General features: G+C 38.2%; 5 protein-coding genes across 9 annotated transcripts; 2 read left to right on the top strand and 3 right to left on the bottom strand.

Annotated features, from left to right (window-relative positions):
• Positions 1–247: 247 nt before the first annotated feature.
• On the bottom strand, positions 248–3,842 carry LOC112451551 (U3 small nucleolar RNA-associated protein 4 homolog). The gene is made up of 4 exons (XM_025011182.1): positions 3,134–3,842; positions 1,477–3,016; positions 693–1,001; positions 248–599 (listed from the first exon to the last, which is right to left on the bottom strand). The coding sequence occupies exons 1-4, from the start codon at positions 3,235–3,237 to the stop codon at positions 483–485; spliced, it is 2,070 nt and encodes a 689-aa protein (XP_024866950.1). The 5' UTR covers positions 3,238–3,842; the 3' UTR covers positions 248–482.
• A 1,136-nt stretch (positions 3,843–4,978) lies between these two features.
• LOC112451558 (protein lifeguard 1-like) lies at positions 4,979–10,125 on the top strand. 2 transcript variants are annotated; one of them, XM_025011210.1, is made up of 7 exons: positions 4,979–5,282; positions 5,357–6,015; positions 7,120–7,183; positions 7,702–7,812; positions 8,010–8,199; positions 8,601–8,871; positions 8,993–10,125. In XM_025011210.1, exons 3-7 carry the CDS (start codon positions 7,138–7,140, stop codon positions 9,350–9,352), a joined length of 978 nt encoding a protein of 325 aa, XP_024866978.1. In that variant the 5' UTR covers positions 4,979–5,282; positions 5,357–6,015; positions 7,120–7,137; the 3' UTR covers positions 9,353–10,125. The 2 variants fall into 2 exon arrangements, with proteins under 2 accessions (XP_024866978.1, XP_024866976.1); XM_025011208.1 differs by lacking the exon at positions 5,357–6,015.
• Positions 10,126–10,561: 436 nt separating this feature from the next.
• Positions 10,562–13,081, bottom strand: LOC112451559 (ras-related protein Rab-10). The gene is made up of 5 exons (XM_025011211.1): positions 12,677–13,081; positions 11,930–11,990; positions 11,730–11,868; positions 11,547–11,636; positions 10,562–11,440 (listed from the first exon to the last, which is right to left on the bottom strand). Exons 1-5 carry the CDS (start codon positions 12,801–12,803, stop codon positions 11,255–11,257), a joined length of 603 nt encoding a protein of 200 aa, XP_024866979.1. The 5' UTR covers positions 12,804–13,081; the 3' UTR covers positions 10,562–11,254.
• A 427-nt stretch (positions 13,082–13,508) lies between these two features.
• LOC112451557 (uridine-cytidine kinase-like 1) lies at positions 13,509–21,627 on the top strand. Of its 4 annotated transcripts, none has more exons than XM_025011204.1 (12): positions 13,509–13,627; positions 13,901–14,094; positions 16,787–17,221; positions 17,306–17,430; positions 18,187–18,357; positions 18,481–18,587; positions 18,725–18,895; positions 18,976–19,047; positions 19,129–19,380; positions 19,456–19,665; positions 19,843–20,028; positions 20,107–20,506. In XM_025011204.1, exons 3-12 carry the CDS (start codon positions 17,142–17,144, stop codon positions 20,416–20,418), a joined length of 1,686 nt encoding a protein of 561 aa, XP_024866972.1. In that variant the 5' UTR covers positions 13,509–13,627; positions 13,901–14,094; positions 16,787–17,141; the 3' UTR covers positions 20,419–20,506. The 4 variants fall into 4 exon arrangements, with proteins under 4 accessions (XP_024866972.1, XP_024866973.1, XP_024866974.1 ...); XM_025011205.1 differs by having other exon boundaries at positions 16,778–17,221; XM_025011206.1 differs by lacking the exons at positions 13,509–13,627; positions 13,901–14,094 and adding an exon at positions 21,540–21,627 and having other exon boundaries at positions 15,373–17,221; positions 20,107–20,419.
• LOC112451556 lies at positions 20,434–27,696 on the bottom strand. Its single transcript, XM_025011203.1, has 12 exons — positions 24,848–27,696; positions 24,077–24,154; positions 23,905–23,999; positions 23,735–23,812; positions 23,498–23,644; positions 22,866–22,941; positions 22,597–22,784; positions 22,321–22,465; positions 21,932–22,147; positions 21,552–21,670; positions 21,119–21,254; positions 20,434–20,972 (listed from the first exon to the last, which is right to left on the bottom strand). Exons 1-12 carry the CDS (start codon positions 25,154–25,156, stop codon positions 20,655–20,657), a joined length of 1,905 nt encoding a protein of 634 aa, XP_024866971.1. The 5' UTR covers positions 25,157–27,696; the 3' UTR covers positions 20,434–20,654.
• Between the last annotated feature and the right edge of the window lie 42 nt (positions 27,697–27,738).

The following is a 27,738-nucleotide window of genomic DNA, read 5'->3' as shown; positions in this document are numbered from 1 at the left end:
AAAGCACTCGCGATAATTATTCGCGTACAAGATTCGTTTTTAGACAATAAAAATTGCAGAAAATGTGGAACGGATTCGAATGCGACTCTACGGTTGCCGTGTGGCGCGTTTCGAGTTTGTTTTATAATAGAAACTAAATTCGAATTATTTTAATTATTATTAAGTGATGCAAGAAATAATGAATTATTACAAGAAATTTATGGCCTAGTTTACACCGATCTCTTGATACGCGTATCAAATAGTATATTTCAGCTGATCAGCCAATAATCAAATTAATTTACTAGTTATTTACTATTTAATATCAAGTGATTGGTTTAAACTAGCCCAATCAGAACTATCGGATATGTTGGAAACAAGATCGAAATATCGAAATGGCACGTTCGAAATAGCGATTTCCAGTCGTAAAATTTAATGTAAAAATAAAATGAAATAATTGATTATTATTATTATTAATAATAATATGTCATATTATTATACAATATTTACATGCCGAAGAATTTTTGTTTTAGCGTGGGCGGTAATTTCTCCAAGAGCGAAGTAGGATTTACTTCTACCGCAACCAATTCTTCGTCGTTCAACCAATTTAAGTAGACGAGATGCTGCAAATATTAAAATCACAATTCTTTCTTTTTCTCTTTCGCACTATCAATTATTTAAAACAGATACTTAACAGTTCTAATTAACAATGTTACCTTATATTTCTTGGCAACTTGGAACGTATGTTGAGAGCTGTACTGTGAGCTGGAAATTGAATTGCTATCTTCTGCGTTTTCTCCATTTTCACGCTTAGGAATCTTCGCTTCTTTATCTAATAATTCACTATTTTTATTGATAATATATACGCTCGAATCGTCCTGCATGATTATGATATTTTCGTTGCGCGGATCGAATATGATGTTCGTTATCGGGAATGGACGCGCTAGCCATTGCTTCGATAATCGATGTTGCAAGTTGTTAGAAAACTCTGTGTAGGTCTTCGTAGGAATATTATATTCGACGATCTGAAAATCAATTATCGTTTGCATAATTATCAGTAACAAGAACATCTTAATATCTTGAAAAATTAAGAACATCAATATTGTACTCGTTCCAAGATATTAATTTTAGAATTGCTGTTTCCAGTCTTTCACTTTAGATCATATGGATTTTTTTAACATGCCTCATTGTACGTCTTAAAATTTAGTACTGCCCATATCAAAAGGTAATAAACTGTAGGACTTCATAAAGTCTGTACGAACGGATAATTCAATAACGGAATTATAGAGGTAATTACGTGTAACGTCGTCGCGTAAAAATAAAACCACAGTAGCAGTTAACAGTAAATTGTGAATTTTTACTGCCGCAAGTCATTAACGTTGTACAGTATTTTACGATGGTACATATTCGAAGTCGGTCATTATTTTAATGTCGACGTATAATGCGCGATGCGCGTATTACTCATTTTAAATCGTTGTATATGTAGCACGCTATATTTACCTTATGATCGGAATACACTATGACCAGATTGAGTGTATTCTTCTGCACGGCGATTGCCGTCGGTGGACAACTGTACTTGGGCAATTGCCATGCCTTGAGCGATTCTGCCGTTACACCGTCAGCGATAAAATACACGGCGATTCCGCGTTGTCGGTCCGCGCATACGAGATACCTGTTGTCTGGAGAGAAACAAACGAGACCAATATTTTTAATGGATTCCTTCGTCGTCTGGAACGACCCAATCAGACTCAAACTCTTTTTAGCCACTTTGAACAGCGTTACAGTGTTCTCACTGCCATCGTTGTTAATAGCGACAAATAACTTGCCGTTTGGACTGAACAACATCTTTTGTATTCGGTTCATGGACAAATCGGTATCGTTTCTAGACAGCTGAGCATCTCCTTCCACCACGTCAAAGTTGAACACTCTGACGTGAGTGTCTGTCGAGTACACGATTGTCTTAGAGTCCTTGTTAATAGCGCAAGAGATGATGCTTTCGTCACCCTTGGTCTGTAATTGTAACAGTTTTATAGGTTCTTCGTCTAATTGATGCAGCATGGAGGAGCGTACTAATTCTGGAGGATCTTTAGTGGCCGAACCAAGTCTCCATAGCTCTAAATAGTTTGCGTACCGTAACAAAATACATCTAGATTTTCGGCAAATTATGGCACAGGGCGGTTGCAACAGCGGAGGATATTTTACAAGATTCTTTGGTGGGTAACTGGACACAGCAAGGTACCCGTCTACTCCAGCCGAATAGAGTTTTCCGCTAGCTTCTACGAGTGCTCTGACGTCGTGAACGTGTAACCTTCTCTCGATTCCTTTCACCCATTGAGGCTTTCCACTTGATTTTAGAATAACTTTGCAGAAGCTCCTCACAACTGGGTCTACACCCGCACAATATACCACATTCATGTCATGCGACAAGGTAATAGATAATATATCCGCTGTATGGCTTTCGTGAGACTCTATTAGGACTCCCATTTGTGGATCCCAGAAGCATAAGAAGCCGTGAGAATCGCCGGATATTATTATATTGTCATCAGTGACTGCGAGGCACCAAACTATCGTGGTTTTCTTGATATTGCTTCTGGAAGTTGTCATTTTATGTATCGCATGTCCAGATATGGCACTCCATACCCTGATGGTGTCCGTGGAACCTGTATAAATCATCTCGCCCGTGTTATCCCACTTGATACACAAAATTCTGCCTTCCTGCTTATCAAATATTCTCTCATAAATCAGTTTATTTTTATACACGGTGAAAGTATTGATGTATCCGTCCTCCGTGCCAACAGCCAAGCGAGTCTTTTCTTGGTTCACATCCATGCACCAAGCTGCTCCTCCTATCACCATGGCTTGGTGCTTGATACTCAGCGTTTTTAAATCATACTCGACTATCGCACCCTGTAGACCTGTCGAAAACAGCCTAGAATCGATCCAGAGGATGCTTTCCACCGAGTTCTCAGCATGACCGGCTATGGTACACTCAACAAATGGTGCGTTCTCTACATTCCAGATTTCTATAGAATTGTTGTTCCTTCAGAAAGGAAAAAGGAATTAGAAAGTATTCGCAAAAAATTCACGCGCGTGATAAAATCACGCGTTTACCACATAAATGTTAAATGTAAAGTCATAAATAAATGTGCTGTCTAACCTTGCCAGGGCTAACTTTTTCGTTTTTGATTCGTGACACAAGCAGGTCACCGATCTCGGCTCCAGGTTGTAAAATCTTATGTTGTGTATACGATACGAAGCCATAATTAGATGTTTATTCTTATAATTAAATCTAATTTCACATACAATCGAATATATTTGATGCGCCTATACCAAACATAACCATAATTGTCACGCACGTGGATGGAGCAACATGAAAATATGGTATTATGGTAATGTCTCCATCGTCTCCATTGGGTAGAGCAGAGAGAAACCTGACCGGCACATGGTTCATATGTATATAGTCGAGATTGTCGGGGTCCTTGTCTAACTCATCTTTAATTTCCATATAATTTAGGCCTGTTTAGGCTATATAGAAGTGTGAACTTTAATTTTAGGCAATGTAGCAGTTTGTATTTTAAACTTCTAAAATGTAAGGTGATCGACCTCAATGTCACACCTCTTTAATTATCTAAGACTCCAGCCATAGAGCCGAGATGAGAGACAGATGAGATGAATAGATGAGTTAGACCAAGTTAGACAAGGACCGACAATCATCTCGATTCTGAGTTTGGACATGAATGATAGCATGGACACAAACCACGTATGTATTATTACCGAGCGAAACGACGTTGATTTGCACTTTCTCAGATAGCGCGTTGAAAAATGCATTTTCAGAAAGAACAATAAAGGAATGGCCGCTCTCAGGTTTCTCTCTGATGGTGGCAACATTCTCGATGAACTTCGTAATGTATTTCTCTCAACTTTTGTTTATTTCTTATCGAAATATATTTTCCTGATAACTTTGACGATTTATTTATATTATATATACATTATTTTGCACGTATATAATTGTAATTGAAATAATAAATATTAAGAAGTTACAAATAATCTATATATAAAATTTGATTTTAAATTGTTTAGAGAGAGAGAGAGAGAGAGAGAGAGAGAGAGAGAGTATTCCATTTAACATAATTTATATTTTAAAATTTTTACGTTATTTATATTTTATCGATATTTAATATCTAATTTATTATTATTAATATACAATTTTAATATTACATAATAATAATAATATATAATTTTTCGAATATTTTCTGGATTAAATTCAATCTTTTTATCTTATAGTACATATATATATATATATATACACACTATTGTTAATTTTTCTATTTTCATGGCTTTTATTTTGTAGGTATGCGAACTTTCCATAGTCGGTAATAAAATAATGATTTGATAAGAGGTAAAATGGAATTTATTCACGGTTGGACGGCTTTAATAAAATCGCATCGGTGCAATCTTGTTTTGAATTATTAATTCTTTCTTACTCCTTACTTCGACTGTTAATATTACCGAGGCGACGTTAACGCGTAACGAGTTTTTTAGGCCACATACTAAAGGGCAGTATTTATAGTCCAATCTTATATTTACGATCGTCTTAAGTACGATCTCGAGGTGCTATCGCTGAAATGATACTGAAATGTGCGTCAACGTTCCGAGAGAAATAGACACGTACTGTAATTTCATCCTCGTACTATAATTTCAGTTTACATCGCGATTCAGGGCCACTATTTGCAACGTCTGTTAACTTCTAACCGACTGTTAACTTTCGAAATCGCCAACTTTTATTGCAAGTTAGAAGTTAACAGCTGATGTTGCAAATAGTGGCCCTCCGAGTTTTACTATTTCTCGCATTCGCGTGAACGTTCTTCCTCAGTTCGCAGAAGAAAAATCCGGCCGGAAACGTTCGGGGATTTTTCGTGCGCGGTGCGAAAATGCAACGTGGACGAAGATGCGAGCAACACGCAAGCGCTCCGGCGCGGCACTCCCCAAGTGACCCAAGTCCCCAGACCTGCGGCCCACTTCGCGTCGCTCGGATTCGGCATCGGCGGCGCACTTCAGACACTTCAGTGACTTCAGTCGAAACGCGATAACCCGGAATCGGAGGTTGGCTATCGGGTGTTTGTGGGTGTTTGTGTCACGGAGCGTGAGGTCGTGAGGTGCGATACGTGCGACTGCGTCGTCCGACTTCCGAGTTAAAATAGCAATCGTCCGCGTCTGGTCGCGCTACGCTACAGTTTTACGTGCGCCCACAGCAGCTAAAACCCAGTGGCACGGCGAGTAAAACGGGGTCCCGCGCGTGAAACGAGGTAAATACACTCATCATCCGCATCATCATGTGGTATTCGGCAGGACGGCGATTATCGATTACGACTATTTACAGAATATTCCAGATAGGACGACGGGTGACGCATCGAATCGTGTGACGTATTTACCCTCTCGCGTCGTCCCTTGCCGGAATACGGCCTCGCGCGAGTCCCTTCAATTTGCTGCACGTTCGCGTGCGTTGGCGTGTGTTCGGTATAAGGAAACGCCGACCCATAATACAGTGCCGGGCACTGTAATCACGGTGGATTATACCGCGGCTCGATGATACGCGTGACCTTGCCGTCGTGAAAAATCGATCTGGACGGGACGGCGTACCGTCGTGTCGTTGCGTGCGTTCGAACCGTTCGAAACGTTCGAACCTCCTCGAGACGTTCTTTTATCTTTTTTTTCAAATAACAATCGGGAGTCGTCGCGTCTACTTCATCGAGTATTGATGCTTATCACGGATGAATAATACTGAATATGTATACATATGCATACACGCGCAAACTCGCATGTACACACATTCGTGTATCCGTATGTTAGTACGCGCGCGCATCTGCCCGTACATTTTCCAGGAAAAGTGACAACACGTATTACAGATTACAGATCGTTGTTAAATCGCGATTACCGCGACGAGATATATATTACGTGTTATCTAGAAACGACGTTTAGTCCTAATCGTTCTAATATAGCGGCGAGGAACGAGGAGAATACGCCCTGCGAACATATTCGGTAAATTGCAAATTTGCTGCTTCGCTTCGCGACTTAAATTATTGCGTTTTCGCGAGTAACCATGCGAAATCTCTTTGCATCATCGCTTTTGCATCACTGTCGTAAACATTAAGCTCCGACGCTTGCTACAAAGTACAACATCTGAAGTGATAAATACTGCTTATCAAATGTCTATTCCGCGTGTGTGTGAATCCTCTTCTTTTTATAGACCGAACAGTTGATGCGGACGTGTTAATATTCATCTCGTATTCATGCCTGTTACTAACTGTGTGTAATTGAGATAATTAATTTGCTGGGTCCTTCGCCTTCATTTCTAATATATCATCACTACCAATTGTTACAGTATAATAACGACATGCTCACAAAATTATTTGGCGAATGTTTATTAATGAGTCATTGATTGACAAATTTTTCTGTTTGTTGTGATTATGAGTAATTATATGTCAGTTTCACATCGTGTCACTCTTTATCTCTTTCCTTGATAAGAGAGATAAAATTATTCAGTACTGAAAGACAATAAAACTGCAAGTACTGAAATATAAATAAAATTGAGATGATCTAGATACTTTTTATAGGTTATAGACTTATGTATGACTCAGAGGTTCTACGTTAAGTGGGGACAAGTATAGATTTTTTTCAGATATTTGTCCATGACACTCCTTGAAAGCGTAAAACCTTAATATCTTTAATTCTGTTGGGTATTTAACATTGTGCTTCTATATTTTTTACTCTTTATGAGCACTTTTTGTATAAGAAAACAATAAAGAGTATAATGTAATTAATATAAACTAAAAGATACAAGATTTTAGATATGTAAATTATAGTAAAACTTTCTTCAGGAATATATAACATTTATTTTTTAATGAAAAAACTAATATGTTTTTATTGTTTTTATATTACGGCGATTTATTTGCTTTTTTAAATACAAAATATAAGTAAAATAGTATAATATTGATGTAAAAGTAAAGGATAAGTTTACTTTTAATAATTCTACATATTACACATTTTTAAGGTTGCCAATGCACATTTGTTGATCGGAGTTCCATTGATATTCTTTTTTTTTCCTCAAAGAAGGCCTAGTTATAATAATAGGTTCTTTTTCAGCTAAAACAAAACCAAAAGATGACAACTTGGCAAGCACCTGGTGCGGGGTTCTATCCAGGACAAGGTTCTGATCTTTTTCCTTCCGTTTTTTAATATATATTTTTTTATTACTATATTTTATTATGTTAACTGTGTTATATTCGGGGTCCATATCAAAAGCCATTCAATCAGCAGCTAGTATAATCATTTGCTTAAAAGGATATATCATTCCACCCACATTCGAAAGCACACTGTTCATATAATGATTATTTGTAGTCAACAATATTTGAGAGTAAAGCAAATTTATCAATTCTGCAGTAACATGTTGACATACTGATTGTCATCATTGACATGACTCTACAGTTCATATACTCATGTAATACAGCAGCAAATTATATCAAGCATAATCTGCAAGTGTCATGAAGAAGCCAATTGCGCACACAGTCATGGAAACTTAGTTTTATACATAAAACACTCACTATGTAAAAGTAGTGGCTGCTGTTACTGCACAGAGTTCCTCAAATTGTTACTGCTTATCGAGGTCACATGCGCATTATATTGGAACGTCAATAATATTTAAGTTTCTCAAATTTGACTGTGCAGGTCCATATCCGTATCCTCAACAGAATCCTGGGTACCCGCCACCACAGGAAGGCTACCCATATCCTCAACAACCAGGATATCCACCGCCTTACTCCGGTGGAAATCCACCAGGTAGATATACATATAATTCAAGAATGTTATTTAAAACACCTTAAGGCTGCGTTTCGATATTCACTGCAAATACTGAAAATCTATAGTTTACGTAACGTACCTACACTATAGATTTTTAGTACTGGCAGTGAATATCGGAACGCAGCCTAAATTAATGCAGTTATTTGCTCATCGAGCTTACTATTTTTTTTTTATAGGTCCAGGATTTATACCTCCACAGGGTCCACCATACGGTGAAGCGCCGCCGCCAGTTGGTCCAGGATTCGGAGGGATACCTCCACAACATCCAGGGATGTACGGGTCCGGTGCTTATGCGGAAGATCCTATGCAGGATGAGATCAAAGGATTTGAGTTTAATGACAAAACTATCAGGAACGGTTTTATTAGGTAAATATCAGATATCATTCTTAAAAGAACTTGGTCCATTTTGGACTATCCGGGCCTAGTCATCAATCATATATAATTTTGTAAATAATAATAATATTAAAGAAAAAATAGTTCTAGATTTTCAAACCTCCACCAGAAGCAGTTCTGACCTCCTAATGACGTCATTTCATTCGATGGCTCATCATCGAGAGCTGTTCGGTCAAAATTGCTTCCGGCAGGGATTTGAAGATCTAAAACTATTTTTTCTTTAATACTACCATTATTATCTACAAAATTATACATGATTGATGACTGGGACTGATGGATAGCCCAAAACCCTTATGAAAATGGGCCAAGTTCTTTAATGTGCTTCAAAATATATGATGTGAGCATATACATAAATATATATTCTTCTTTTATAGGAAAGTGTATAGCATTTTGATGTGTCAGTTGGTCATCACTCTTGGAATGATTAGCCTGTTCCTTTATCATAAACCGACACAGCAATGGGTTATGAGACACTCAGAAGTATTTTGGATCGCTTTCGCCATGACTATTGTTCTGATCATATGTATGGCTTGTTGTACCTCTGTGAGACGTAAAGCTCCGATGAACTATATATTCTTGTTCCTATTTACATTGGCGGAGGCTCTCCTGATGTCTGTAGCTGCATCAACGTACAAATCGGAAGAGGTAAGTTGTTACAATTTTAATTCCACTGTATAGATGTGTTGGAATAACTCGTGTACTACATTATTATGTAAGTTATAATATGTAACAAACTTGATGTCTCTACATTGAAATGCTTTTGCAGGTCATGCTGGCCGTTGGAATTACAGCAGCGGTTTGTCTAGGATTGACGTTATTTGCATTTCAGACAAAAATCGATTTTACCGGATTGCACACTGTCTTGTTTGTCGCTGTGCTCGTCTTAATTATTTTCGGTTTTATCGCAATGATCTGGCCCGGAAAAACTATGACTTTGGTTTACGCCTCGCTCGGCGCACTAATATTCTCTATGTATCTGATTTACGATACGCAAATGATGATAGGCGGAAAACATAAATTTTCTATCTCACCGGAAGAATATATCTTTGCCGCGTTGAGTTTGTATCTTGATGTCGTCAATATCTTCCTGTACGTTTTAGCTATTATTGGCGCTTCGCGAGACTAATTGATGTCAATTATGATGTTTTGACTTGTGTTACAATTACTAAAGAATACACAGTTTTTACTTACCGCCGTCCTGCTCTGGCTCTCCACAGTTATTATTCTGAGAGCGCACTGTAGGCGAATAAACAATGAAGTACGAAGGGGCATGTATTGGCAAGTCTTTAATTTCTACGAAGATAGCTTTTACAAATTTTCAAAGATTAATATACACGAACAGCACACTTATATTCCAAGTCTTTTTTCTAGGTCTATAAGGCATAACAAAGTTTTTCCCATCGTTTTGGGGAGAAAACCAAATATAAATTCGTGTAATTGCTAATGTGTAGAATAGTATGTCATTATCATTATTATTATTATTATCATTATCATTATCATAAAGATGATTAATGTTGTTTCTTTGTCTGTATCATTTTGAGTAATCATCACCAGAATCGTTTATTAAGAAGCAAATAGTCAAATTATAATTTTATGATTTTCTTATTTCTTTAAAGGACTTGGATTTTTCCAAGGTAATCAATGAATGTACACATCTAATTTAAAAGTACGTAAAAGCGATTATTAATATAATTGTTATAAATATATGTCATAGTGTGATAAAAATCCAGCATTAGTTATAGTATTATATTATCTGGACTTAGCTGTAACTCCAGGCAACCTCAAGAGATGCACCTTGTTGCCTATACATACATATATATATACATATATAGGAAGTTGAGATTGTGTTTATTCTTTGTTCATATTTGAATAATAAAACAAACGATTACTTCTCTCGTATTTATAACCTTTTTTTTATTCCAGATAACAGTGTAGATAATAGTATGTTGCGATTTGCGATTCTTTGTCGACAAACATGTTGACACTGTTACTCATGATAAGACAATTTCCATGTAATGTTACCTACCATGACAATTCTATATATAACGTCATATTTGATGCGACTTAAAAAAAATAATTAGATGGAATAATCATTACCAATACTTTCTACTTTAATAGCATTTTTTAAAAAATTAGAAAATCTATTTTAAATCATATACATAGTACATATTTCTGCCTTTAATGCTCACATAAAAAAATGTCTACATATAATTTATTTTTTATTTACTTGTCTGCAATTTTGCGTCTACAAAAGCTGTAGATTCATTCTACGTAGGGTATATATATGTGCGCGCGCGCATGTGTATCAGTGTGTGTAACAAATAAAAACGACAAATTCGAAATTGCGAATATTTATATTTATAGTAAATCGGCCGTACACAAAACGGTAGAAGCTTTTGGTTTTAAATTCTCCCTAACTTAATATACAAATAAGCATGTGTGGTGCGATTATTCACGTAGGAAAGCGTCCAATGTCCAAAAAGATTATCAAGATTGAAAAGCCGACACACTCATACTCACACCACTCAACTTGGTAACAAATTGCAGCCTCGTAACAAACAACTTTTTTGTCCGTGCAACGATGCAATGTTTTACATGAAGCATGAAGGATTTCACCAGTGAAATCTGTGTTTCTCTTACCATCCACACAAACTTCCGTAAAGAAATTTTGTTTATATATCACACGTACAGTTATAGGTACAGTTACATATATCCATAAAACTGCGCGCGTAATTTTATACCTATTGACATTTATATAGGTATAATTAAAAAACCTAACTTTTTAAATTATTGGATCAGCTAACAATTTTTTGTTAGCAATATATGTTTCGATTGCAGCATAAAAAAAATTGTATTTTTATCAGATCAAAGGTGAGATTGGATTATACCTGATCAGGCAGTGTCGTGAAGTGTTTCTGTTATTATGCTTTTTAAGTTACGCTCTAAATCTATATCGAGGGATCTATCCCAAGTGGCACGAGCTGATATATAGTTCGTTATGCGCCATTAAAATAAATAATATATAAAATTAGCAGCACCGATTCGAACTTCTCTCTACCCTTCGATCGACCGTCACTCTGTCGGGCGCGTCTTGTGGTTCCTTGCCGTGAGTCTTGTCCAATATTGCTTCCGCTAGTTCGCTAAATGCTCGATCGATATTAATATTCGCCTTCGCCGACGTTTCCATAAATCTAATGCCATGTTCTCTCGCTATCTATAAGCAAGAAAAAGATTTTGTTTGAAGAAACCATGCTTGAAGGGACAAAAAGGTTTTATCGCGTTGCCCGTAATACACTAAAAGTTATGTATAAAATATTTACCGCTTCTCCCTTTTCTGTACTGACAACGCGTTTTTCTTCCATATCACTCTTATTTCCTAATATCATTTTCTCCACATCTTCATTTGCATGCTATAAGAAATATTTATGGAAATTATTGTTACATGTTTGTTTTAATAAATGTACAAATAAATTTGTGAATATATGGAGTTAAACTATACTTACTTCATCGATATTCCTCAACCACTTGACAATATTTTCAAACGTCTTTTCATTAGTGATATCGTACACAAGCATAATCCCCATAGCCCCTCTGTAATATGACGTGGTAATAGTGTGGAATCTCTCTTGCCCAGCTGTGTCCCTGCAGATAAAGAAGCGCATAAATAACACAGATAAGTTGAAACATACACCTGACGACTCACCATATCTGTAGTTTGATTTTCTTTCCTCTTAATTCCACTGTCTTGATTTTAAAATCGATACCTAAGAGAGAACAAAAACACAGTTTTACTCTTATATTCCATTAAACAAAAAGATAAAATATTTTAAAATATCTAGAAACTACATATATTTTATGCATAATTATTATCAAAAATTCGACACATTAATGGAAAGTTTATAGTTTTTACTTTTTATTCCCACAAAATCATCTTTTGTGTAGATATATATATATAGAGAACGAGAACAACTTGTATATTATTTATAAAGTTAGTTACATCCTTTTTGCAACTTATGCAACGATGATATTTATGCTCCGAACGGATGTGTGACCCCGCTAAAACCTCGCGAAAACAAAGCGCACCGATTGCTTTTTGCTCTCAAAGAAAAAACACGCTGGTAATTACATCCTGATCGCCGTGCGTATGTACGACATGCACGCACGTGTGTGACTGTGTGACTCTCGCACACGGAAACGAGGCAGGCTCGGCGATCGGCTCGATTGCCGTCGATTGGGTCGGATTTTATGGAACGAGGCGCGACGGCCGTCCGTAATTCGCACAATCGAGGTGTCGCATTCTAACCTAATCGCCGGGCAAGGAAAACGCGAGTCAGGCTCGCGTCGTCGACGAGAGAAGCCTCCGCGACTTTGCCGGCCTCTTCGATCTCGTATTCTCGTATTCCCACTTTTTCCCTCGCTCTCTCTCTCTCTCTCTCTCTTGTTTTCTCACCTATCGTGGAAATGAACGTGGTGGAAAAGGCATCGTCCGAGAAACGGAAGAGTATGCAGGTCTTGCCGACGCCGGAGTCACCGATGAGGAGCAGCTTGAACAGGAGATCGTAGGTTTTCTTCGCCATTTCGTCGCCGAGGCTGGCCCGCGTCGAGGAGTAGGCGCCGCGGCGGAGCGGAGGAAGTAAACAGAGTAAAAGGAGCACGGGGGCACGAGCTTGGTTGCGGCGGTTGGAGCTGCGGTGGCTCGCGGTCGGAGCGGCTGGTTTGGTTGTCGCGATCAGCAGTCAGCGGCAGCGACGATGCTCCGTATACATCGAACGTTACGCACCGGTTATAGTCGCTCAAGGTCGAACGAGGGCGCGTCTCCCGACTCTCCCGACGAGCTGCGACGTACAAGTATATACGTGTGTGGACGCCGCGGACGTATCGTGCCGTATCATACGGGCGAACCGGTCGCGGTTCGCGGTGAGGCGGCGGACTATTAAAAGACGGCGCGACGTCACGCGACGCGGACGGCGGCGCGGGCGGCGGAGTCAGTCGGCGGACGTCAACACGACGCAGAAGCCATCGGGGGTAGACGCTAGACGCGGGGTGACTTTCGGCTCGGCACTCGGCACGCTCGCTCGATTTCTCCTTCTCTTTCTCTTTTTTTCTCTCTTTGTCTCTCTTTCTCGCTCGCTCCCTTTCTTTCTCTCTACACGGCGTTCGCTATACTTCGGACTTCGGAGCTCGGCCGACCGACAACGTGGAGATCGAGCGACGATCCGGTGTTACCGGCTGAATGAGAGTGCGACTCGCCGCGGCGTCGGTCGGCGCCGTCGGCCGTCGGCGGTAGAGACCCTCGAATTAGGCCTGAACAGAAGCTGATTTATAATTTTAAGACGATGTTTAAGGCATTGTCTTTGGTGACGCACAATACACTGCCTTATGTCTCAAATGTCTCTTAAACGTGTGTACAAAGAGTCAACGTTTGTAAGACTTAAGCTGCATTCGGGGAGCGCGCTATTAGCGCTATTTGCTTATTCTATCCTTGTTTTACATTTAATGAGCGATAAAGATAGAATGATACAATAGCGCTAATAGCACGCTCTCCGAATGCAGCCTTAAATTGAGACACAAGACGGTATTGCGCGTTATTTAAAAACAAAGATTTTTAAAGTATAAAACGTCTTAAAATTATAAGTCAGTCAGTCATATATATAAGTATCTTTCTCTCTTGCAGAATTTTGCAGAAAATCGCCTTATGGTCAGACTCTAATTCAAGGATCTCTAGTCGGCGGTCTGAAACTGCAGTATATATGTAATGGTATTCTTTATTCGACGGGATCCTCGCTATCGCGAGGGATCACTTATCTACGCCGATTGTGCGCGTCAGCGAGGGGAAAGGTTGGGCGTTCACGCGTAATCTACATCTACGTATGTACATACAATGTTAACTATGTTTAACGTGTCATCTATGGAAATAATAAGTAATGAGAGGATCATGGAAGAGAGAAAGAGAGAGATTTATATATTTTGTCAGAAATATTGGAAATTTATATATAGGTATTTTGTTTGCAATTTTTGTTCCTGTGCTATTGTTTTAAAAATTAAAAACCTAACAATGCAGGTTTTAAAGATTTTGATTTTGATTTCTGTACAAAAAGAAAATAAACGTTATACATTGTGTGTATTGCAACTAGACAATTTTGTATACTGTTTTTTGTCGTTTAAAAGCTTATAAAAATCAGCGTAAATAATATTATATTAATATTATGCGTTTTTATATCACTGTATTGTTGGTAAATAAATTAAAATTGAAATGCATTTAATCTAATTCAGTTTAAAACTATATACTTTTTATTTTTGTAGGACCGTTTGCAAAAATACAGTTTGAAGAAATCAATTAAATTTATAATGATTAACATTGTTTGTATTTTCTACGTAAAAAAGGTGCTTTTGGAATAGCTATTATTTTGATGTCCGATAACAAAAAATTATATTATGTGACGTTGCCATGTATTTGGTAAAAAATAATATTTTCTCATTAGGGTCTACCTAGGATATTTTCGGCTTAAATTTTATACTGTAAGACTCACGTTTCTGTCTATGATAAATCATATTTTCAGGATTTATAAATTTGCGTGAACATTTATTTATATTTCAAATATTAAACATCAAAAGCGGGCTTTTTTTAGATGTTACGTAGGCATTATGTTAATAATATAAAAAATAATTCGGGAAATACTGATATACGACATATTTTGTTTTCGATGAAGATTAAATTTATATGTTGCTTTTGTGTATGCTTTATAGGTATCCGTATCGGTATGATGTAATGAGAATCTCATTCTCGAATTTCCAATACATATCAAATTGCTTCTTGCTATATCGTAAATTAAATAGTGATTATTCCGCGATTATATTATAGGTACCTACATACAGGATTAATATTTTATTTTAACGCATGGATTTATGCACAGCATATCAGATATGCGTTTTTTACGCTTCGAGATACGTGTTCAATTTCGTGTATTAATTTATTCCGTGTATACAAAACACGCGCATTTATATTCCCATTTCTATCAATGTAAATTAATAACTTTAATCTAATGGTTTTATCAATGCAGTTTCTAGTTCTAATATTCTTATAGAACTAGAAAAAGATAAAAAATAAGTTAAACCGCGATTAAAAGTTAATCTGCATTGATGTAGAAATGGATATTAATTAATCAAATTTCATAATTTTATTTAATACAAATTGTATTTATATAGTTTCAGTGCATACGAGCGTGCCTTCTTGTATTCTCGTTAATTGCCGCGTTAGTTGCTGATATCATATAATTATATATGACATCGACGTAAGCGTAGATTATGACGTTGGTTACTCGATTTCCATGTTTCTTATCAGTTCCGTCGAACAGTAAAGTCATACATATTTAATTGCGGTTCAGACGTGAAAACTCTGGCACATATATTTGTCTTTCCTCGTTGCAATACGCAGCTATATGATATTCGAAGCGTGCTTGTGCGTTGGTCTCGCTCTGCTCTTTCGCAAACATACATACCAAAGATAGCTAACTTGGCCCACGTGGGCGGGAGCTTCCTCCGTCCCCCCTTCGCCGCTGCCTCTGCTCCATGATATACATATTTATTGTCATCGCACGTCTGGGGTATGGTATACGCCTGACGCCTGCTCAAATATCGAAGATAAAAGAGACAAGGAAGAAATCTTATATGAAAGAACTTAGCCGCTAAAGCTAAAGTCTCGCAAGAACTATGTATATAGTTGGACATCAGTTCTTGAAAAAAAAGAGATCTAAGGAAAACGACACTGCTTTTCAGTATTTCTAAATTTACAACATCTTTTTTGAGGTACAAAATCGAGATTTGACCGGCAATAGTATAACTTAACAATGCAAATAAAAATAACGTAATATTATATAAGAATGCGTAATTCAAGATCGATTTTGTAGGGCTGGAGTAGCCGTACCCCAAGGTTTCGCATGAATCAGACATATATATTTTATCACAGGGACTTATATACATTCTCGCATGCGCGCGATTTCTTGTGATGAGAATGCGCGTGACCAATATTCTCAAAAATATCCCACACACATACGTAAATTTTAGTGCTCGGCTCTCTCAGCCGCGTATATATTTTATTACACACTATATATACGATGATTAAAGAAAACTTTAGAAACATTTCTACTTACAATGTTATTTAACTGCTTAAAACATTTATTTATCGTGCCAATTATTTGTACGATATTTCTGCAGTTTCTCTCATTTTTGATGTAACAAAATATAAATCAACTGCGGATATGTAAAGATATAAATTACATTTTTATCATTTAAGAATTTGAGGATATTTACAAGTATTTTTGTGTGTTCAGGAAACTTTATCAGTATATATTCTGACAGAAAACGAAATTATTAAACAACGTGGATGCGCGCATGGAAAACTTCGCTTTAAATCGCTTAATTAATAATTACGAGAAATGACATCAGTAATATGTTAAAATAGATAATAAGATGTTATTAATTCTGAAATAACTTCAATAACGATATATGAACGGTAATAAAAGATGTAAAAATGTGTGTGGTCCCCAATGAGCGCTTCTAGGCACGATACTGTGGAGATGGAGACAGTCACGTGATCGTTCATACGCACGCGCGCGAAAACGGAGCTAGGAGCTAGGATGATCGAATTGGTTCCCACGGTTTGGGAACTGGGAACGTGGGAACACTGACCGCGTGGCCCGCGTCGCCCCGCGTGCGAGTCGTGCGACACTGTTCACAGTACAGTCACAGTGCTCGCTGCTGTGCGCCACGACGACGTGCACTGTGTAGCGTGTACGTATGTCGAGGGCGTTTACGTACGACATAGCAGATCGTAGGTGACTCGAGTGACCGTCAGCGACACGCACGTTGTCGGTCGGTGTCGCGACGAGCTCGGGATCAGCGGAGTCGACGGAACCATGGCAGCTAAGATGCAGCTCCCGTTCGAGCCACCGAGCTCGGCGAGTTCCGAGAGGTATGCGAGAGGACAGTCTTTTCCGTAATTATTGCAGCATATTTTCTTCTTGTCAACGTTTATCGGAAATCAATGAGTATTCCGTTGTATGCTCGTTGAAATTTTCAGTGAAGACGGTGACGTGTGCCTGGACGACCGCGAGATTTTTCTTGCCGACGAGTTGTGCGAGGATGTCGAGCATTACAGGCACTCCGACGTCGGCACGCCGCAATCTCCAAGGCCACCGTCCACAGGTAAATCCCATTTATTGCGGGCTCTCTCGCGAGGCTTCTCAACCTGATATTCCTGAAGAACGACTTTATATCACATGCACGAGAGAGAGTTCGGTTTAATTTCACATGTGGGCAGCGATTTATTTTATTTGCTAGCAAAACCTGTCAGTAGAACCTGTTGGTAGATATCCTCTTATATTGAAGTACCTGATGATAAATTTCTTACATATGTGCAAGTGCATAATTCAGTTTATTTATACGTAGCTGATAAGGAAATGGTCTGTAACAGCTTAAGTCAATTATCCATTGACAATCAATTATCTTAATATAGATTGCATCGGGAATAAAAATATCTTATCAGTGAACGAAATAATTGTAACGAGATAAAATATGAGCTTATGCTTTTATAAGTAACGTATATGAATATAATAGTTTAATACATCTTATATTTAAGTATAGTTTAATACATCTTATATTTAAGTCCTATATAGATGCACTGTTTACAGAATCAATACTCCCATGAAGCTGTACCTGTAAAAGGAAAATCAAACAATCCAATGCCTTAAGTTCCTTAATGAACTCCTAGAGGACAGCCAATACAAAATATATAGAAGGTTCTCTTCTTACCTTTAATCCTATTCCCATTCCTTTTATTAATTAAATCCTTTTACATATCATAAAAAATAAAAAAAAAAGATATATGCATAAGGGATAAAAATAAGTATTGATTATTACTTAGAAATAACAAAGAAAAGTATATTAATATAATTATAACAGGTTCTCAAAAATCACCACGATCACGCAGGCAGCGCACTACTAGCATGTCACAATCAAGTAAGAAGACGTCCGCGGAATCTATTCTCAGGAGCAAAACACGAACCATTTATACAGCTGGTAGACCGCCTTGGTATAATTCGGCTGGTCAACAAGTAGAACCTTTTGTAATCGGTTAGTAATATTTATTATTAATTTAATTAAAATTGCTCTTTAATTTATAACTCGATACTTGATTTAAATTTTCTGTATGAAATAAATGTAAACTTTTATTACTGGGGAATATATTTGCGATAGGTATCTGTGGAGGCAGCGCTTCTGGGAAAACAACAGTGGCAACTAAAATTATAGAATCTCTGGACGTACCGTGGGTGACCCTTCTTAGTATGGATTCCTTTTATAAAGTGCGTAAATATTCTGATCAAAATATTCTGATCAATAGATTTTACTAGAAATATCTTCTTTTACAGTTTAACAAAGTTGTCATTAGCATGATGGAAAATAATATGGCTGTAGACATTACTGAATATTTGTCTTATAGGTATTAAACGAGAAGCAGCACGAGATGGCTGCACACAACGAGTACAACTTTGATCACCCTGACGCTTTCGATTTCGAACTTCTCAAGACTACATTGCAGCGTTTGAAGGAAGGACGCATGGTAGAAGTTCCTATTTATAATTTTGTAACACATCGTAGAGAAAGTAGAACGGTAAGTTGATTGGCTGCGGTTTTTACTTATCATGTAAGAAATTAATTTGTACAAGTTCTTTTTTTTTCTTTGCTTGGAAGAAAACCATGTACGGCGCCAATGTCATTATCTTCGAGGGAATACTTACGTTTTACAATACGGACGTCTTGAAGGTAAATCGATAAAAAAGATAATTTTAAAGGTTGGAAAAAATGTCGAAAGAGAGTAACAAAATAGATAAACGTTTCATCAAGCTGTGCGACATGAAAGTTTTCGTCGATACTGATGCGGACGTCAGACTGGCCAGGCGTTTACGAAGGGATATTTCACAAAGAGGTAGAGACTTGGAGGGTGTATTAAAACAGTACAGTAAGCACGTGCAGCCGGCTTTTTATTATTACATAGCGCCTCTTATGGTTCATGCGGATATCATTGTGCCGCGTGGAGGAGAAAACGAAGTGGCGATAGAACTAATCGTGCAACACGTTCATACTCAACTTCAGTTGGTGAATTTCTAACATTTATTTTGCACTTTATTAGATAATTATTACCGGTTTTAACGATCTCTGTGCCACTTTCAGAGAGGCTTCAAGTTAAGGGAGAAATTGGCGCACTCGTATATCGGTCAGCCGTTGCCTTCGTCTTTGTACTTACTTCCGGACACGCCACAGATAAAGGGTCTTCACACGTTTATACGAAATAAGGAGACCTATAGAGATGAATTTATTTTTTATTCTAAGCGCTTGATTCGTCTAGTCATCGAATATGCGTTGTCTCTACTGCCTTTTGAGGTAAATATACAAACGTACAGGAACATTGTTCAGTGCTATTTGTTTGTTTGTCGATTTCTCGTTTTACCAGTTTTTTTAAACTGATTTCATTATAATTATTGCAATTTTTATGGATAAGAGTTGTAGGCCAAGCGCCTAATTTCTAGGTATGTTATAATATATCATTTTTATATGAAGGATGTAACTGTCGAAACACCGCAAGGGGTGTTGTACGGTGGCAAGCGAGGTGCAACGGACAAGATATGCGGCGTGTCGATATTGCGCGCCGGCGAGACTATGGAGCAGGCTGTTCGAGACGTGTGCAAGGATATACGCATAGGAAAAATTCTTATCCAGACTAATCAGCAGACTGGCGAGCCTGAAGTAAGTACTTGAAAATTTTTTCTTCACAAGTACACTCTTGGTCGCAGGATGATAATTCATTTAATTTCTTGTATCTAGTTATATTATCTCCGATTACCAAAGGACATTAAAGACTACAGAGTAATATTGATGGATGCCACTGTTGCGACTGGTGCTGCTGCTATTATGGCAATTAGGGTGCTCTTGGATCACGACGTTGCTGAGGAAAATGTGCTGCTGGCGTCATTGCTGATGGCCGAATCCGGCGTACATTCGATTGCATACGCTTTCCCGCGAGTGAAAATCGTTACCTCCGCGTTGGATCCCGAGATAAATGAGAAGTTCTATGTACTGCCCGGTATCGGCAATTTTGGCGACAGGTACTTCGGCACTGAGCCATCTGATGATTAAGGTGATTTATAGATCTCTATTTAAAGTTCTTATATTCGCTACGTTGTGTAAATTGTGATACAAATGCAGATATCAATAATCTATCACATCTTTAGAAAAAATTACGTTATTTTATCACTTCTATATATGTGCCTCATCCTTATTAGTTTTATCTTACATCTATGACATTCAAATCAAGACCAGCTTTTCTACTCCTATTTTCATATGCGATGTTGGCTTTAAATGTCAACTTATGCTTAAAGAGGCGTTGTGCCAACACCACCGGTTTCCGCGATATCGGCAGCAGTGCCACGCAATTGTCTATAGCCTCGTGAACTAGCTCGATGAGAGCGTCTCCACGAATCCAGATTGTTACCACCGGGATTGCTTGGCGGGCTCAGAAGATACGTTATTAAACGGTCCAATGCGGCCAAGTCGTCGCTTGTATTGCCAGAATTCGCTAAGTTTTTGTGCGACCGTAAATCTCCACTTATCATTTCCTCGACGTTTCCATTATCTTTTATGTTGCTTCTACCCGCGGTTCCGCGACCATGAAGACCAAACCGAGAGCCAATCTATAATCGTTTTAAAAAACTGTTAAAGGAGGCTATTAAAGAATATAAATATATACTAATTTATATATTACAAGATTTATAAAAAATAATTATTTATAATAATTAGATATTATTACAAAATATTTAAATTGATGTGATATTAATACCTCTTCCGGTCCATGTTGCCCATAACTAAGTCTTTGTACTTTTCTGAAAGTTTCGTCATTTATCGCTTCTCTGACTGCTTCGTTTAGCGTACGTTCCAACGCTCGTTGTTTAGTTTTACTCAGTCCATCGTAGAAACTAATTCGAATGAGTATTTTAATGGGGGAAATCATTACATTTTTAAATTAATTATAATATATATAACATATCATAATATATATAGGCTGCATTCCGATATTGGCTGTCAGCAGCTGTCAGTACTGAAAATCTATAATATGCGTGACGTAAAATATAGAAAAATATAGATTTTTAGTACTGACAGTGAATATCGGAATGCAGCCATTGTTTTACGTTATTATACTTTATGACTCATAGGAATAAGATATAGTGTAATGTCATAATTTTGAATGTTTACACTTGCAGTTATCTTTTTACCTTGAATCCAAGGAACTGTTATCTCTAGAGATATTCTTATCGCGAACCAGCCGGATGTCGTGCTCCCAAAACCGACGCAGTTCCGGTGTTGACGTGTACGGTGCGGCCACTTCTTTAATCTGCGGTCACAAGCAAGTGATTACGATGAAAATAAAAATAACGTATGTGCGATAAGAGCGGATTACACATATTATTTATCACAATCGGCGAATTTGTCGTATCGCGATGTAATTTGCGTAAGCCGATGGTGAAGTTGTAATTAACGACGCCACGTGTATGTCGTGTTAGTGACGTAATAATACGAACGATGCAAATTACAGCCGCAATTTGCGATTGTTCTCGGCCATTAACGAGCTATGTCGCGTGCTAACTTTAATTACCTTCAAGACGATTATCGCCGTAATAAAGATGCACATTACGTTGATAAACGTCAGACACGCGCTGATAATGCCGTTGCAGAAGAACTCGACGGGCAAGTAATCACTGTAGATATATGTATAGGAACTATTAAAGTTTGTGTAAGATTCGCCTTTGATATGGGGCATTTTTATAGGCCGATATATGAGCCATATGCATCCCAGAGCCCAAAATAAGCCCTGCGAAAAAATAAAATCGAGCTTTCAGTTCGATCAATGTAATTACACTAATCCATTGATGACTGCCTGAACAAAGAAGGGAGAAAAACAGATATCTTTAAACAACATATGTCTAATTATTATTATATAGGCTTTACTTTTTACTACAATATATATGAATATTGTTTTCTTACGCAATTAACGACTGGCGGTAGTAACGAAGCTGATATGGCGACGCCAATTAACGGTCCATTGCTGCCTTGCAGTAAAGCGACTGCGACACCTGTGCCAGACGGAAGGGCCCAAAGAACACCCATCCAGAGCGATCTATAGTTGCCTCTACAGGAATTGTCACTTTTAGATAAAAGTTAGAATTATATTCGATTTTATATAATTAAAAGCTGCATGCAATCTACTGCGTTATTATTAATAGTAGCATGTCTGGTCTGATTTTTCTGTGATATATCCACCTGCCCTTCATTTCATCGGTCGGCCAATCATTATAACCCCATGGCATTTCGGTTGTACCGAGGATGAGGCCAAATATGAAGCCGAAGAGTATTGATAGGAAGATACCGAGCATCAAGCTCTTCAGGCCGACCAGTTGCAGGTCTCGGTCGGCTATGATCGTCCCGAAAGTCAGAGACATCACAGGTCCCTTTGATCAACGAGACGATCAAAAGTGTGAGGTGACGCGCGAACATTGTTTGACGACTAGCAAAGTTGCATTAAATTTTACCATGAGGGGAGAAACCAGCATGGCTGCGACGACATTGGTTGCACTGTTCTCGACGAGACCAAGTGCAGCGAGGCAGCTGTAAGATCGTAATTTTCACATAGTTGACTATTGTTAACACAACTTACTTATTGCGGCAAAACGTCATAAAGTCTATTAGCGTTTTTCTTTGGCAGAACTGGTGCGCACTCAGTGCACATTAAAGCCGTTGTACACAAATCAACGTAATGTGTATGTTTAATATAAACGGGTTAAATCATGAAATGCTCAATATTCTTTATTGCACTATTTGGTAAAATATGTACTGGGTATTTTATCAGTCGAAATATTTGCATTTTACTTTAAATATTAGAGATTAAATCAGTGTACAACGGCCTTAATGTGCACTGAGTGCGCACCAGTTCTGCCAATGAAAAACGCTATATGTTTTATGTTCGATATTCTACAATGCCTTCAATCCGAAAAACATGATAAAATATAAATCGCCAAATAAGTGACAAAGAGGAATTTTAAAAATAATATTAGAGGACTGTTCTCTCGTGGTCACGTACGAACTTACCGGAAATCTGTTTTGATTACTTATTTTATATAGAGATAATGTATATAAGGGTAATAGGGGTAGTTTGGCTTCTTACTCCGCGGTTAATACCAGACTTATGTAATCGAAAGTAAGATCACCGCCACTGCGAACGCCATCGACCACCTGTTTCACCGTCAATTTCGATCTGATAGATCCCACGAAATCGTTCCAAGCGTTCTTACGGTCCTCCGATTCTTTCCGTCTGATTGGCAGGAAACACGCGTGTCAGATAATATCTCACAAATGTATTCCCGCTCTTAAATCTCATTTAGCAAAAGTCAATTAGAAAAACCTGCGAGCAACGTCGTCCTTGACAGCCAGCGATCCCGCACCGTTCACACCGCTATACGTACATTGCGTCGGGATTACGCTAAAAATAAAAAATCAATAGCCAAAGTCATGACTCCGAGCGCATTGGAGCTCGCTCGTGCGATTTTTCTTTTAGCTCAGCGTAAAAATCACCTTACTATCGAGTTCATTTTAACGCCGATACCCATCTCGGTGAGGCAATGTATGCAATTTTCGCAGGGTTCTCCGGCGGGCACCGGAAATATCACCTTTCACCAAAAAGCCAGTTTGCATTGACGTTTGGAAATATACATAGATAAAAATGTATCCGCAACTCTTACTATACCTCGTAATACATGTCTTCCTTGTCCTTGCACCACACGACATGCTCTACTCTCAGTTTTTTGAGAAGCTCTTCCAGTACCTGCGAAAGTTGAACAAACCACATAAATACATAATTTGATAAGTATGAATTTCGATCTGAAATTGAATTGTAGAAATATTTCCGAAAAGGATCCTGATTTTTTTAGAAGCTAAAAATTAGTAAAGAAATTAATCTTGAAATCAGCATATCCCTAATGAAAAAAATTCTGAGAAATTTTGTAAGAATTGAGACTGATGAAAAATTCTGAGACATTTTTCCACCAGGGTCCAGGGTATATTTTATTTATTCATAATTCATAATTTTGATGGTTTACCCTGATGAAAATATTTCATAAAAAATATAATACAATTTTACTGAAATGTATTTAAAATTCTCTCTCAGTTGACCCCACACATTTCATTATATTATTATTCTACCAATATTTCAGTAAAAACTCAGTTTTTAATTAAATTCAGTAAATTTTATGATATTTCTAATATCTCAAAAAATTTGTTATTACTTTTCAATAGTGTAACTTAACTTTCTTTATATTTCAGTATTATATATTACATTTTATAAGGAAAATTATGATTTATTTTGATATAATTAAGTAATTTTTCAAGAAGTTTTATTTTACTTGTCATTGATTTCATAGTACTTTCAGCAAAATATTTCCATCAAGGTATTATAATTATGTTTTGTATCTTCATTCTGTGTAATATCTATATCTTTTAATATCCTCTATACTGTTACCGTTTCCATCGACACGAAAACCGGCGTTTTCGATCGCGAGGGGTATCCGCGAGAACGTTTCCTAGGTTCAACGCCGACGTCAATACCGACGTCGTCGTCGTCATCGTCGTCACCGTGACCACCGTTTTCGATCGTGAGTAATTGCGCGCGGGTTTTCGCCTCCTTCAGACGAAGGTCCACCTTCGGCGCCGCGATTTTATTCTTGCTCTTCTCGCTCTTCTTCGAGCACTTCAGCGGCACGCCGAACACAAGTTCGTGCTCGTGGCTCAGAGTGGGAATGCAGACCAAGAATACGACACCTCCGGGCATGTTTGTTCCGCGTCGACAACTTTATTGCACGAGAATCACTCACGCGATCTGCCTCGTGCGATCGCCAGGGCTGTTCTGCCTCATCTCGGTTTCACCGAGCGATCTTTCGGAAGATCGAAGGTGCAATTCATTCATCGGCCAACGATAATTGCTTTATTGCCTGGCTCATAATTGCCCCGTGAGTGAAGATGACTTTACGATGCTGTTTTCGGACGGTCGTGACATCAGAAATATTCGATACGACGATTGGAAATATTCTTGCTTGGAAGTACTCGAATTAAAAATTACATAGTTACAGAAACATTTACAGTTCTTGTTATTTTTCTTTTTAAGAAGCAAGATGTTAACGAAGAAGAACGAGAAAGTTGATAATAAAAGGTTCCCACCGATCCATCAGCACTCGAGTGTCATCGTTGGCGAGAATGATCCGTTTAAAGAATCGGCAGAGATAAAGAGGTAAGAGAACACGTGAAATAAAAATATCAAATGTAATAGTCTTTTAAGAAATAAACATTTATTTCCTTTTAACAAATCAACAGCGTAGAGACTAGCACCTAGAGACTAGTCCGACGTTTTTTCATCCGGTCTAAGTAACTAAAGGCCGCGAGGAATATTCCATACGAGGGGAACTTCCAAATCCGTTGCGAAATCAGTTTTGTTTATCGTTGCAGAAAGCTTCCCGTGTTTTTTCTCTGATTTCTTTTTTAAATAGAGCGAACTTATACCCTGTCACCCTTTTATGTAGATACAAAAGTGGTTCGGTATCAGAGAACGCGTACGCTAAAATTAAGTACTCCGCAATATGCGATGCATTTATAAGGAAGTATAAAAATCGCAGGGTCCCCAAGAGCCATGAGGTAATTGTCAAAAAGTTAAAGATCCAGGAGTCTATTGAAAATCTAAGCTATAATTATGACGTTAATAAAATTAATATTAATCGCTATGGGCGATGCGAAAACAATATACAAGAAAGATCGCAATTTCTGCAATATGCAACAGAAGTATTCGGGATGGTCGATGACAAGGTTCCACTATTGGATGTGCGATCCCATTTTGTAACTGCATTCTCCCCCTCTTTCTCTCTCTCTCTCTCTCTCTCTCTCTCTCTCTCTCTCTCTCTCTCTATTCTCGATTCGTATTTTGAACAAATCAAAATAAGTCACCGACTATCGAAAGACTCTGGTTGACAAAAGTTCCCCTCGAAACTAGCAAGAGCTCGACGCTTCCGCTTTCCGCCTGCCACGCCGAGCGATGGCTATAATTGCATTATTAGTTATTAGTAGTAGAACTAGTATAGTCACATACTAGCGATAGTAACAAGTGTAACAATAATAACTATAGTACCGAATGGTCTAAATGGTCGCGCTCCGCCTCTCGCTTTCTTTTTCTCTTTTCTCTTTTTCCGTCCGCGAAATAATACTAGACGTTAACAAAAATAGTGAGGATGAGGATGCTGTTGAGGATGACAACGATGAGGATGCCGACAATTTGCTAGCGTATCTTTTCTAAGAAAAACTGTATGTACATATGCTGCTGGCGGCTTTTCGCTAAATATATTGACCAAGCGGTGCCGTGGCCGCGCCATATTAACAATGTATTGTAACAATGTGTATTACCATACACCAGGCACCGTTTACTCACGAGTATCCGCTTGCCGGAAAGTTTTGTTCTTTTAAGGCCATACTCGAAGGGAGAGCGGCGCGCCTATATACCGCATCTCTCGTCTGGTTCTACACGAATCGCACATTGTCGACCGAACGTCGTGCAACCGTTCGCTTGAAAGGAGGTTCTCCTAAATTCAGCTGGGGATGCGTCGCTACGGGATGTTGCCTACGTACACCGCGACGTGCTGCGTTGCACGGATGCGTACGTACACGCGTCAGAACCGCGATAATGGGACCGCTAACGATATAACGCACCTAATGTTGGACTAGCGTCCGCGAAGCTGCGGCCAGACTAGCGACTTAGCGAATAAAAGCCGTAACTTCAATCAAATAACTAAAAATGCATAATTTTTTATCATGACGGAATCGTCCTTTGTCTTTGTATTTCCAAAAATGTATGATAGGGGAGACCGGGGCTAAAACGTCTACGGGGTAAATCCGTCTAATCAAATATCTCGGAACCTGTATATTGTAAACGAACTCGCTATTAACATTGTAAACGCTGCTTATGGTACCCATGTGACCAACGGAGTTTCGGCAGGTGACCTGCTGTGTTATGATTTTTACGAGGACAAACGTGTTTTTGTAGTGAAAAGTGAAATTGTCTGCGTGTGGGAATTTTGTAATATCTGCAATAATATTTGCTCTCCAAATCTCGAGGTACGTGATTATAAATGCATGCTGATTATAAAGAGTAATGCATGCTGAACACGAATCCAGTGTAGATGTCTAATATTTCATGGGCGATCAAACCTGAAACTGATTTATCCCGGGGGGTAGACGGTTTAACCCCGGCATTTTCGAGATTTAATTTTTCCACCGTTTTTGTTTTTGCTCTATACCGGTTAAACAAAGCGACGTAGACAAAAATTTCCTATATAAATTCTGTAGCTAAAGGTTCACTCTTTACAGTGGTAT

The sequence above is a fragment of the Temnothorax curvispinosus genome, unplaced genomic scaffold, assembly GCF_003070985.1.
Source record: "Temnothorax curvispinosus isolate PA1 unplaced genomic scaffold, ASM307098v1 QBEX01002370.1, whole genome shotgun sequence".
Taxonomy (NCBI): domain Eukaryota; kingdom Metazoa; phylum Arthropoda; class Insecta; order Hymenoptera; family Formicidae; genus Temnothorax; species Temnothorax curvispinosus.
This window is presented reverse-complemented; position numbering and strand designations above follow the sequence as displayed.